We start from the raw sequence: 12,609 nt of genomic DNA on the forward strand, positions 1-12,609 counted from the left end.
TCTCCAGCCACTTCCGCCAGGCGCGAGTTCCTAGCACCGCGAACTACAACTCCCACACTGCCCCGCGCTCCCGGATCCCCGGTCCCAACACGTTTCCGCTCCCCCGCATCATTTCCTTTCTTTCCTGACAGTGTTAGTTAATCGATTGGTCCTTGCTCCACAGTCCCCCCCGCCTCCCCCAAGCCTCTCGGTCACAATCTTTTTCGCTCTTGCTCGGAAGTCTACGCGAACGTTTCCGGGTCACGCGGCGCCAATACCGCGAGTCATGTGATACCAAGATGGCGGCGCCGCTGTAGCTGTCTTTGGGTTGTGGCGTCCAAGGAGCGGGGACCGTTTCTGCCCTCGGGTCGTGGGGGCGGCAACGCTTGGCTGGTCCCTGCGGCGGCCTGTAGCCCCACGTTAGGTACCAGGTCAGGTCCGGGGCTGTTGCTACCACCGGTGGGTTCGGGGAAGTCCCGGTGACCTCGCTGCAGGTGCTCTGCGCCGGCCGCGCTTGGCAGAGGAGGGGGCAGCCGGCCTCCCTGTCTTCTGGACCTGCGGAGTTCATGAGGCCTGGAGGGCCCTGGAGGGGATACACCTCTGAGGGGCTGCGGGAGTTTGAGTTCTCGGGTGTGTGAGAGCCAGGCAAGTACCCCTAAGGGCGCAACGAAGTCGACAAAGACTGCTTCCTCTTGCGGAGGCCTGGCTTCCCGGCGTTGATTGCCCCAGCGTTCTTTCTCACTTCCTCTCAATGTTCTCTCTGCACATCTGGAAATATGATCAGCGCCCCTGACGTGGTGGCCTTCACCAAAGAGGACGAGTATGAGGAGGAGCCTTACAATGAGCCGGCTCTGCCAGAAGAGTACTCGGTGCCGCTCTTCCCCTTCACAAGCCAGGGAGCTAACCCATGGTCCAAACTGTCCGGAGCCAAGTTCTCTCGGGACTTCATCCTTATTTCCGAGTTCTCGGAGCAGGTGGGACCCCAGCCCTTGCTGACCATCCCCAATGATACCAAAGTTTTCGGTACTTTTGACCTCAATTACTTTTCCTTACGGATCATGTCTGTGGATTACCAGGCTTCCTTCGTGGGCCATCCTCCTGGTTCTGCCTATCCCAAGCTGAACTTCGTGGAGGACTCCAAGGTGGTGCTGGGAGACTCCAAAGAGGGAGCCTTTGCTTATGTGCACCACCTCACCCTGTATGACCTGGAGGCCCGTGGCTTCGTGAGGCCCTTTTGCATGGCTTACATCTCAGCAGACCAGCACAAAATCATGCAGCAGTTCCAGGAGCTTTCAGCTGAATTTTCCAAAGCTTCAGAGTACTTGAAGACAGGCAACAGGAAGGCCTTTGCTGTGGAACTTGAAAAAAAACTGAAAGACTTGGATTACACCAGGACAGTGCTGCACACTGAAACGGAGATCCAGAAGAAAGCCAATGACAAGGGCTTTTACTCATCTCAGGCAATTGAGAAAGCCAATGAACTGGCTAGTGTAGAGAAGTCCATCATTGAACATCAAGACCTTCTGAAGCAGATCCGCTCATACCCTCATCGGAAGTTGAAGGGGTCTGATTTGTGTTCTGGGGAGATGGAGCATGCTCAGGATCAGCCTGACCAAGCACCCACTACTTCTAACCCTGATGAGTGTGCTGACACAGACCTTTACACCTGCAGACCTGCCTACACCCCAAAACTCATCAAAGCAAAGTCCGCCAAGTGTTTTGACAAGAAGTTGAAGACCTTGGAAGAGCTCTGTGACACTGAGTATTTCACCAAGACCCTGGCTCAGCTCAGCCACATTGAGCACATGTTCAGAGGAGACCTGTGCTATCTCCTGACTAGCCAGATTGACAGAGCACTACTAAAGCAACAGCACATAACAAACTTTCTCTTTGAAGACTTTGCAGATGATGATAGGATGGTAGAGAAACAAGAAAGCATACCCTCTAAGCCCAGTCAAGACAGGCCACCTTCCAGATCTCTAGAAGAATGCCCAATTCCTCAAGTATTAATTAGTGTTGGCTCTTACAAGTCCAGTGTCGAGTCTGTGCTGATCAAGATGGAGCAGGAGTTTGGAGGTGAGGACTGTAAGGAAGTGGAGGTGGCAGAAATGAGCAGTTTTGATCTCCATGGAAACTTAGACTACCTGGATATGGATATGAAAGGGAGTGTCAGCAGTGGTGAAAGCATTGAGGTTCTAGGCACGGAGAAGCCCACCTCTGCGCTGTCGAAGTCTGACAGTCAGGCCAGCCTCGTGGTGCCACTGAGCCCCCAGGTGATCCGGAGCAAAGCAGTCAGCCACAGGACCATCAGTGAGGACAGTATTGAAGTCCTCAGCACCTGCCCCTCTGAGGCCCTCATACCTGATGACTTTAAGGCCAGCTACCCAAGTGCTATTAATGAAGAAGAATCATATGCAGATGATAATGAGGGAGCCATCCATTTCCAGGCAAGCATCAGCCTAAGCAAGCTGGGTGAGCCAGAGGAGGGCAGTTTAGAAAACACTTTGTCACAAGCAGACTCTTGCTGCATTGGGAAGGAGAGTGACAGTCTGCTGGTGCCACTCACCACTCCAATCCACACACTCTCTGACGAGGATGGAGTAGTGAGCATCCCCCCACAGCACTACAGGCAGAAGGACCAGGGGTTCTGTGTGGACTTTGCAGTGGAAAATGCCAACCCTTCTTCCCGAGACAACAGTTCTGAAGGCTTCCCTGCTTATGAGCTGGACCCAGGCCAACTGCTGGCTAGCAGGGATATCAGTAAGATCAGCCTGGACAACTACTCGGACACCACCAGCTATGTGAGCAGTGTCGCCTCCACCAGCTTGGACAGGACTCCCTCCTCTGCTCATCCCACTGGCCCCTCTTTTGAGAGGCATAAAAAGAGGGCGGGCCAGAATGCCTTAAAGTTCATCCGCCAGTACCCCTTTGCCCACCCAGCCATCTACTCCCTGCTCAGTGGGAGGACACTTGTGGTCCTGGGGGAGGACGAGGCCATAGTCAGGAAGCTTGTGACAGCATTGTCCATCTTCGTGCCCAACTACAGCTGCTATGCCAAACCCGTGAAGCACTGGGTCTCCTCCCCTTTGCACATTACGGATTTTCAGAAGTGGAAGCTTATTGGCCTGCAGAGGTAATTGGTTACAGGTAGTGGGGAAGGGCCTGTTAAATGTACATGCCTCTGGGTGAGGCTAAAAGTTGGTGTGGTGGACCCAGAATCAGGAGGCCTGGCTTCCAGTCTGGGCCCAGCACCAACTCACCATTACTTTTGGCAACTCATTCCCCTTCTGGTCTTCTGTTTCCTTTTCTATTGCTCACATGAGGGGATTGTAGTTCCTAAGTGGTTGCCAGTCCTGGATTGCATCCAGTTGTGCCAGAATTATGGGAGAATTTCATTTTATTTATTTTAAAACATGTTTTTATTGATTTCAGAGAGGAAGGGAGAGGGGGAGAGAGAGAGAAACATCAGTGATGAGAGAGAATCCCACTGGGGATTGTGCCTGCAAGCTGGGCATGTGGGCAGACTGGGAATCAACCACTGAGCCACGCTGGCCGGGCTTATGGGAGGATTTTAAAAATCACAATTCCTGAGCTCCATTTCCAGAGATTCTGATTCAGTTGGCCTGAGAAAGACTGGACTTCTAGATCTTGGGTCCTTGTTTATCCTCAAATTCACACTATGGTGTAAATGACTAACAAGTGATCTGCGTCTGAGAAAGGGCTGTGGTAATAATGGGAGGGCAGCCATCACTGACTGGTGAGAGGGACATCAGAGGGCTCCAGTGGCTTTTACTCCACTGTCCTGTTTGCCTTTGAAGGCTGTCTTAATAAGGAAATGCAAAAGCCAATTCATTCTCTCTCTCTGAATGCTTTCTATTTCATTTCCTTATGCTTTAATAGATTCTTTTTGTTTTTCCAAATACTGCTTGACAAGTGTCTGACTCAAGGGACTCTCTTTCAGTGTATGCACTGTGTTCAGTTTCCTCCACCCCTTCTCTGCACCCCACTTTGCTCATCTGTAAAACAAAGGTTTTGAGCTAGGTTATCATCAGAGCCCCTGCTGACACATAGGAAGGGCAGAAATTTCCACACTGCAGTCAGCCACCGTTTGTTCTAATTTTCTGACTTCCCCTTTACATGGGTTCCTAATACCAGTGAGGTCACCATCCCAAGTCTCCTTGTGTCCACCCTTCTTAATGAAGTCACCTGGACTTAACTAACCCCTTGCTGCATTAGGCTTTCCTCAGAGTCATCATGGTGGGATTCAAGCAAATACCACTTCTATGTCATGACTTGACTCACTTGTTGAGAACCTACAAGCCATTCTGGCTGGTGCTGCGATATCAGCTGGAGGTACCTGAGCAAGGCCACTGCTCTGGAAAAATTTGTAGTTTAGGAGAGAGGGCAGACAGTGATCAGGGCCTTGCCATACAGAGAGATAAGAGTTCTAACAGTGGGTGTTTTGTGTGTTCTAAGAAAACAGCATAATTTAGTGACAGCTGGGAAGCAGGAAGGGAGACTGGAGAAGGCCTGGGGTCTTTGAATGACCTGGAGGGTGGACTTGCCCTTGTTGGGTAAGAGTGACATCATGGGACGTGGTGTGATGTGCCTGTGACACCTGGACAAGCTCATTCCATGGGCATCATAGGAAACCATTAAAGTCTTTGCTTACAGATGTAGAATCTGAGGGTCAGTAGGTTGGATGATGGCACTGATGGCTTTGTCTTGCCTCCCAGCATCCTCACCCTCTGCTGGTGGCACCTCTGTGCTCTTGGGATTAACCCTTCTGTCCCAGGAAGGGAAGGGCTTTTCAGGGATTGTGTTTTGCTACTGTTCTTGGTGGAATGATGAGTTGGTATTCCTCATATGCACCCACATAACACTCACACACCTTCTGTTCTCCAACTCAAGCCCTCACCCTAACCCTTCAACTTTGACATTTTTACTTAAAAAGATGGAGCATCTAAAACATGTCAATCTATCAACATCACCTGGCTTATTGAGGACCAGGCTCAAGATGGTCTTGCCCTTTCTGGAGGCTTTCCCTTAAATTCCTCCTTAGAATGTGCCAGAATGGCAAAAGAAGTTCATTTCTTACATCAGCTCCATTCTACTGCGTACCTAATTGATGTGCTCTGTTGGGAAGGACTCAGGCCTAGGTTGGGCTGCATTGGAAATCCTGCTGTTATCAATTAATGATGTTTCTGTGGTGCAGGAGAGGGTAGCTGGCAGTTGGGCAGTATATTTGGCATCCTGGAGTGGAGGAGGTGTGAGGTGGTCTGAGTCCTGTGTCATCCCTCTCACTGTCCATTCACAGTGGGCACCTGGGCAAATTACTCCTTGTCTTGAGGCTTTGTTCCCTCCTGAGAAAAGAAAAGGGTTGGATCACTGAATAGCATTTGCCAAGTACTTATTGAGGGCTATGTGCCAGCTACTGTGCCCAGTGTCAGAATTATAAGGTGAGTCGGCAGCCGTGTCAGGGCGAGCATGCCCTTCCCAATCAACCCTCACTTTAGCCCCAGCTCTGTCACCGCTGTCAGCTTGACCTCTCTGAGGCTTGCCTTGTGATTGCAGAGGTCGGAAGGGCCATCACATCTGATCTGTGCCTGATCCATGAGCCCTCCTCTGTAGATTCATTATGGTCTACCCCATCCTGAATAGGAAGGCAGGCCAGGGCAGCAGGGACTGAGTGTGGCCCACACCACCAGACTTCAGAGCCTGGAAGCAGCCCTTCACGAAAGTGAGAGTCCTGTCGGAAGTGGCCGGTGAGGTCTTTTCAAGAATCCCAAGTGGGGAAATGATGACTTCTGTGAAGCTCTCCTGCTGACCTGAGTGTGCACACCTGCTGGGAGTTGGAAGCACCTGCCTCCAAGGGGTCCTGCTCAGGCATGAAGAACGGTAGATGGGCTGGAGGTCTTGTTCCCTAGGGGACTTGTCACTGGATGATCAGCTGAGGGAGTAGAAATGGAGTGGGGACTGGATTTGCTACAAATCACCCGAAATAATTCTGAGAGGTGAACGGTAGACAGAGTGTGAAAATATCCAGAGATGAAAACCCAGAGTTGTGCTTCATGGCTGTTGGAGGCAGTGTGTGTTCTGAGTTCAGATCCTGGTGTCAACAGTACTAGCTGTGTGAATTTGGACCAGTCATGTCATTCATTCCCTGAACAAAACCTGTTGATCCTGTCTGTAAATGGGGCTTACAGTAGTCCCCACATGGAGCTGAAGGCAGGCACATCTAGGATGTGTGAACAGCCCTAGTGCCGTGCTTGGCAGCCCTCAAAAGTGCTTGGAGTTGTGGATGGATGGTGAGTCACCCCATTAGGCAGACCCAACGTTGAAACAGGCGGATTGAGGCCCATCTGAGGGTCAGCATTGAAGAGTATGAGTAGAAGAGGTGTCTTGGTGTGTCACGAGCTTCCCATCTATGGTCCCGTGTGCTAAGTTAATCTGGAATCAGAGAATTGTGTGACTCAGAGAGTCTTCCCACTCAGGTGCTTTGCCTCCAGCTAAAATCAGCTCAGATGATGAACTGTTTTTAAGGACTCACCCCAGAACTGCTAATGTCATTGGCGGTTTGATTTTATTTTTCTCCTAAGGTAGGCCCTCACTGTCTACAGCAGTGATGGCGAACCTATGACACGCGTGTCAGAGGTGACACGCGAACTCATTTTTTTGGTTGATTTTTCTTTGTGAAATGGCATTTAAATATATAAAATAAATATCAAAAATATAAATCTTTGTTTTACTATGGTTGCAAATATCAAAAAATTTCTATATGTGACACCAGAGTTAAGTTAGGGTTTTTCTTTCTTTTTTTTTTTAAAAATATATTTTTTTGATTTTTTTACAGAGAGGAAAGGTGAGGGATAGAGAGTTAGAAACATCGATGAGAGAGAAACACCGATCAGCTGCCTCCTGCACACTCCCTACTGGGTATGTGCCCGCAACTAAGGTATTGAACCTGGGACCCTTGAGTCCACAGGCCGACGCCCTATCCACTGAGCCAAACCGGTTAGGGCAAGTTAGGGTTTTTCAAAATGCTGACAAGCCAAGCTCAAAAGGTTTGCCATCACTGGTCTACAGAGTGGATACAGGATAAGGACACAATCAAATCAGTCTCCCATGATTTTAAGTCAAAACCAGAGGTTATTGTATTGTTTAGTAGGCAGTAGTAACAAGCCCTGGACCATTTGGAAAACAGCTTAGTTCTGGAGGGAAATAGTGCGAGGGTGGGTCAGAGGCCCTGGGTTGAGTCCTGCTTCTGCCACTTTCTAACTAGGTGATCTTGGACAAGTGATGGCCCCTCTCTGGGCCTGTGTCCTTGTCTGTACAGAGATTGCCTCCCTGGCTTTGGGATAGACCAGTGGTCGGCAAACTGTGGCTCGCGAGCCACATGCGGCTCTTTGGCCCCTTGAGTGTGGCTCTTCCACAAAATACCACGTGCGGGCGCGCATGTACAGTGCGATTGAAACTTCGTGGCCCATGCACAGAAGTTGGTATTTTGTGGAAGAGCCACACTCAAGGGGCCAAAGAGCCGCATGTGGCTTGCAAGCCGCAGTTTGCCGACCACTGGGATAGACCATAATGAATCTGCACAGGTGTGGGAAGTGAAGTGTGAGGCTCTCAGGTGCCTATGCTGTACAGCTGAGGGACAAGCCGGGAACTTGCTTCTTCCCATGCTGTCTCGCCTCCTGATAAGGAGTTTTGAGGGAAGCAGAAATGGAGGAAGAGTTAGAAGGAGCAGCATCTTCTCAAAGAAGTGGTGCTGCCATAGGTGGGACTGGGTGGGGGCGTCGGAGCTTTCCTGGGAGAAGCTGGGCCTGAGGCCAGTGTGATCAAGATAGGTGGCTGGAATGGAGGGGCAAGAAGATGAGGCTGTGCTGCTGCAGCAGCGCCTTGGTGGGCTGGATGTGCCAAGCCTGAGGAGGTGTTTGGCTCATAGTCTGGCCCCCTTGGCCATCTTTGGTCTGGATGCCTTCCACAGATCCCAAGGCCCACCTTTATTCTAAGGCCACTCCTCCAGAACCTTCTGGCCCGGGGCCTCTCCTGTGGAGACTGAGACACATCCCCCTTCACTCAGTGTACTTGGCTTTTCTTTCCAACCAAAGCAGGCTCATCGCCACCTGCTCTGCCCCTGGGTCACTACCTGGAATATAACAGATGCTCAGTAAATGATTGTCAATTATACAAGACAACATTCAGGAAGGAAAAGTTATTATGAGATTACCTTGGTCCCAAGTGACTGTCAGTCCATTTTACACACCATCTTGGGTCTAATACAAGCTCTGAATTCCAGAGTCTGTCAGTCTGTGAAATCTGGTCAGTCAGCCATTTGCCAGACTACAGAGAAAAACGGATGTAAAGGAGGGTTTTAAGGAGCTGCTTACTAAGACTGACCGCTCCGACTTCCTTCCCTCGCTGAGCAAACCCTGACTGCCTAACCCTGATGTGCAAGGCAGTGGGAGCAAGAGGCCAAATTTTTGCAGGCCTGGGTCTGCAAAAACTCTTGGCCAGTGGGCAGGACAAGAAGACAGCTATCGCCACAGTGGTCAGTGTCAGGCATTCTGAGCACAACTCATTTTGTCTCCAGTGACCCCATGAGGTAGGAACTGTTATCTCTGTCTTACAAATAAGTCTCAGAAAGGTTAAGGAGCTTGACCAAGGTCATAGCAAAAAGCAGAGGAAGGGATCAGGGAAGGCTGGAGAAGGCCGACATTGGCATAAGCCATGTACAGAGGGAGTGAAGGGTATCCAGGCAGAGCACACAGGCCATGATGCCGAGGCCCCATGGAAAGCTTGGCATGGTTGAGTCTTTGGATTAGTAACAGGTCAGCAGGCAGCAGGTCATACAGGAACTTTTTGACCATGCCAAGGCATTTGAACTTCATGAGGGTGGTGAGGAGCCCTTTGAAGATCATGATGAGCAGATTTGTCTTCCAGAAAGCCAGTGAGTGCTGGCCGGGTGGGAGCTGGCCTAGAGACAGGAAGCCCCACTCCCAAGTGTTTGCCTCCACTTCCTGGCCCTTGCTCTTCCTCCTGACCTTAGCCTGTGTGTTTCAGAGTGGCATCCCCTGCCAGTGCCAGCACCCTTCACGTTCTGAGCCGCTACAGCCGCTACACAAGCATCCTGGACCTGGACAACAAAACCCTACGCTGCCCCCTTTACAGAGGCACCCTGGTGCCCCGGCTGGCAGACCACCGTACTCAAATCAAGCGGGGCAGCACCTACTACCTGCACGTCCAGAGCATGCTCACCCAGCTCTGCTCCAAGGCCTTCCTCTACACCTTCTGCCACCACCTGCACCTGCCTGCCCACAACAAGGAGATAGAGGAGTTGGTTGCCAGCCGGCAGGCAAGCTTTCTGAAGCTGAATCTGGGTCTAGTGAATGAAGATGTCAAGGTGGTCCAGTACCTGGCTGAGCTGCTGAAGCTGCACTATATGCAGGAGTCTCCTGGGACCAGCCAGCCCATGCTCAGGTTTGACTATGTCCCCAGTTTTTTGTACAAAATCTGAGGTCAGTTCCAGCCACTGTGACTCAGGGCACAGGAAAGAGAAGGGTTGGCGTGACATGACCAAGCAGTCCTCTGAGCGGTTTAGACTTCTGGTGTCATAGGTGGGAAGGAAACCAAGGTGGCTTCAGGCAGCTTGCAAGTTGGACTTGGGCAGAGGGAGGAGCCTGGCTCTCTGAAAGCATCCAGGACAGTAACAGCTCTCTTGTCTCCCTGGTAAGGAGTGAACCTGGAGGGAGCTCTTGGCCTCCCAAGGACTGGTAGCCAGGGCAGAGGAAAGCCTCAGTGGGGTGGGATGAGGGGCAGGAAGGCAAAGCCATGATGGGAGGACCACGTGGCCACGCTCATCTTCACTGGACACTTGAGTGGCAAAATCAAGTGAAACAGCCTGTTAACTGGAATGATTTTGTGGAAAACAAGAGGGTGGAATATCCGTTGTCTCATTCAAACCCCAACTGAATGGCCTCCTAGAGCCTGTCATCCCAGGGGAGGCCCCTGAGTGAGGGGAGGGAGAAAGCTCTGCCCCCCTGGGTGGTGGGGAATGCCAGCCTCCAGGCCCCAATGCTGAGGGAGTGAGCAGCTCCCTGTCCCCATCCTCACTTCCTCACCTTGCACAGCGTTCCCACAGGCAGCAGGAGAGAGTGGAGTGTCACTAGTCCCCAGTTGTCAGTGGGAACTGCTCTTTGAGGTAGAGAGCCCAGCCAGGGCCGAGGGTCCGTGAAGCCATCACCACTGTGCGAGCGATGAAGAGCCAGCAGGGCCTGGCCCAGCAGTATTTTTGGCCAGAGTGAGTCAGCACTGTTCTCTCACCCAAAGCAAACCCTTGCAACCACTTCACTACCTCTCGCGGGGTCTCTCAAGCACGGGACAGCAGAGTTCTGTTCAGCTGGCTGGTGTGGGTGGGCAGCCCAGATGGTGGTGATTCGGGGCTGGGATTTCCTCCAGGCAAGAGGACAGCTGTCTTCGTGGACCTGCCTGGCAGGTTCACAGGCCTGGCGTGTGGCACTTCATGGCAGCTTACTTCTGCCCATGTGTGACTCCCACCTCCTCAGGAGATGTGCCCAGGTCCCCCACCACCACCTCCCTGAGCTTCTTACAGCTGCCACTGGTATGTAGATGGAGGGTTTCTTGCAACCTTGATAATTTGATACCTTTCTTTTAAAGCTGTTTTCCCCCGTAAGTAGGGAGAACTCTCGGTATTACTGCTTTTTAATTTGTTCCCACAAAGTTGTGATAAAACAACCCTGAGCCAGTGACAAGTGGTGCTCCTGGGCGCGTGTGCGTATCTGCTGGGGCCGTGCCCTGCGTGCCGAGACCTGGTCTGCCTGTCAGTGTGGGGCACACCGTTGAGGTCACAGAGGAGAGGCACACCTCTGGTGACTAAGGAGGGTTTGTGTCCCATCACTCCTTCGGTCCCTTCCTCGCCCAGGTCCTCTGCTCAGGATCGGCCCGTTGGCTCCCACCCAGCAGTTTCTGGTCAGTCCCCATTCCTGTCAGGGCAGGGATTTCCTCCAGAAAAGAGGAAGGCCTTCTCACGTGGCTGTCTTTGTGGCTGTGTGAGTTTGCCCGAGGCCGTGACTGAGAACTTCGGTGGTAAGTGGTGTTGCTCACACTTGTTGGTTTCCTTGTACCTCCGGCTGTTGCATGTTCACACACAAGACGGCGCTCCAGGAGCTGCCGGCAGCTTTGACGGGTGAGGTGTTGGCCTGCGGGAAGGCTGCACAGGAAGCCTGCTTCTCGGTGAGCTCCGGGCCTGCGACCGGCTCCCCTCCTTCGTGTTCAAGATGCTGCTTTGTTTCTAACTGGGTGGCTAATTGCTGTCACTTAGGCCTCCAGGAGCATGAGCTGGTGCCATCTTACCTCCAAGGGGGGAAAGGCCTTAGGGTCCCAGGGACAAGATGGACAGTGACCGCTGGCACTAACACTGATGTCTCATTCCTGTTTCCCTCCGACACGGACTCTGGTTAACACTGTTCTCATTGGAAACGGACATCGGCAGGGGAAACGGCCTTCTAGGAGCCCACAGCCGCGTCTGCCATAGACGTCCGCTTTGGAGGGTGTGTGCTCAGAAGCTTGGCCTCAAGGACAGTCCCGAAGGCCTGAGGATAAGGCATGGCAGTGGCTGTAAACAGGAGAGGCTGCTCCGCGGCGCGGGCCAGAGCCCACGGGGCAGCCCACGGGAGCTGGTTCCGCACGGAGAAGCGCATTGGCCTCGCTGAGGAGAGGGTGAACTCCAGGATTTAAATTTGGGTTAAAATCTAACTTTTCAGGGTGACAGTTTCAAAGGATTGCCTGATGCCCAGTGTGTTTCTTTTCAAAGGGATGAAAGTGGCACTTGGGCTGGGCGGTTTGGGCAGAGGCAGTTGAGACTGAAGTGGGACCTACCAGATGCGGCTATAAAGGGTAATGGTGGGGAGCCCTATGCAACGGACTGATCGTTTCTTCAAGAACTGTGGTTTGATGTTGTCCTGTAGTATAGCCCAGTGTTAATAAAACATTTACAAACACTTCCCAGACAATCAAGGACATCAGTGCCCCTATTAATTCTTTAGTTCCACAAAGGCCCAGGCACTGAAACTGAGTTTTCTTTACTTCCTTTACCTGCCTCCCTTCCCTTTGTCCACGCAGCCCCCGGTCACAAAGCTGCCTGGGCTGCAGTCACGTAGTGACCCCCCAGGAGCTCCGTTAGCGCACGGCTGAAGCGTCACAGCACCCAGGGACCTTGCTCCTGTAGTGGGATCCTTGAAGTTTAGAAATTGTGACTTTTCCAAATTGACTGCAATGGCTGAAGTTATACACATTACACCCGATTTGGAAATGGGCCATGGTAGCTCACCTGTTATTTCCTAGTTAGCTTTTAACTTTATTTCAGGTTATTGTATTCAAAGTATAGTAGACTTCAACCCCCAACAAACAACAAATCCCATTTCAAAATCCAAGGAAGGCCAATATTTCTACCCCAAATGCCAGGCCTGTTGTGGTACAGATGTGTGTCTGGAGGCCAAGAGTGGTCTTAAAGATCTTGCCTTTGCACTGACCACCGCCTGCCCCACTCCCTGGCCCGATGCTGCAGGGCAGGCCAGCTGCTGCTACGTCATCTTTGCACAGGTGGTAGCA

At 51.8% G+C, this 12,609-nt stretch overlaps 1 protein-coding gene across 1 annotated transcript; it reads left to right on the plus strand.

Moving 5' to 3' along the window:
• The first annotated feature begins 196 nt into the window (after nt 1-196).
• Nucleotides 197-12,002, plus strand: SMCR8 (Smith-Magenis syndrome chromosome region, candidate 8). The gene is made up of 2 exons (XM_006103853.3): nt 197-3,112; nt 9,043-12,002. Exons 1-2 carry the CDS (start codon nt 756-758, stop codon nt 9,494-9,496), a joined length of 2,811 nt encoding a protein of 936 aa, XP_006103915.1. The 5' UTR covers nt 197-755; the 3' UTR covers nt 9,497-12,002.
• Nucleotides 12,003-12,609: the final 607 nt, after the last annotated feature.

This window comes from Myotis lucifugus, unplaced genomic scaffold, assembly GCF_000147115.1.
Source record: "Myotis lucifugus unplaced genomic scaffold, Myoluc2.0 scaffold_513, whole genome shotgun sequence".
Taxonomy (NCBI): Eukaryota; Metazoa; Chordata; class Mammalia; order Chiroptera; family Vespertilionidae; genus Myotis; species Myotis lucifugus.

What these genes read in the sequence shown, in the direction of transcription:
- SMCR8 (XM_006103853.3), top strand. Translation starts at nt 756, where the DNA reads ATGATCAGCGCCCCTGACGTGGTGGCCTTCACCAAAGAGGACGAGTAT. An exon ending in AAGCTTATTGGCCTGCAGAG is followed by an intron (nt 3,113 to 9,042) that starts GTAATTGGTTAC and finishes TGTGTGTTTCAG; the next exon opens with AGTGGCATCCCCTGCCAGTG.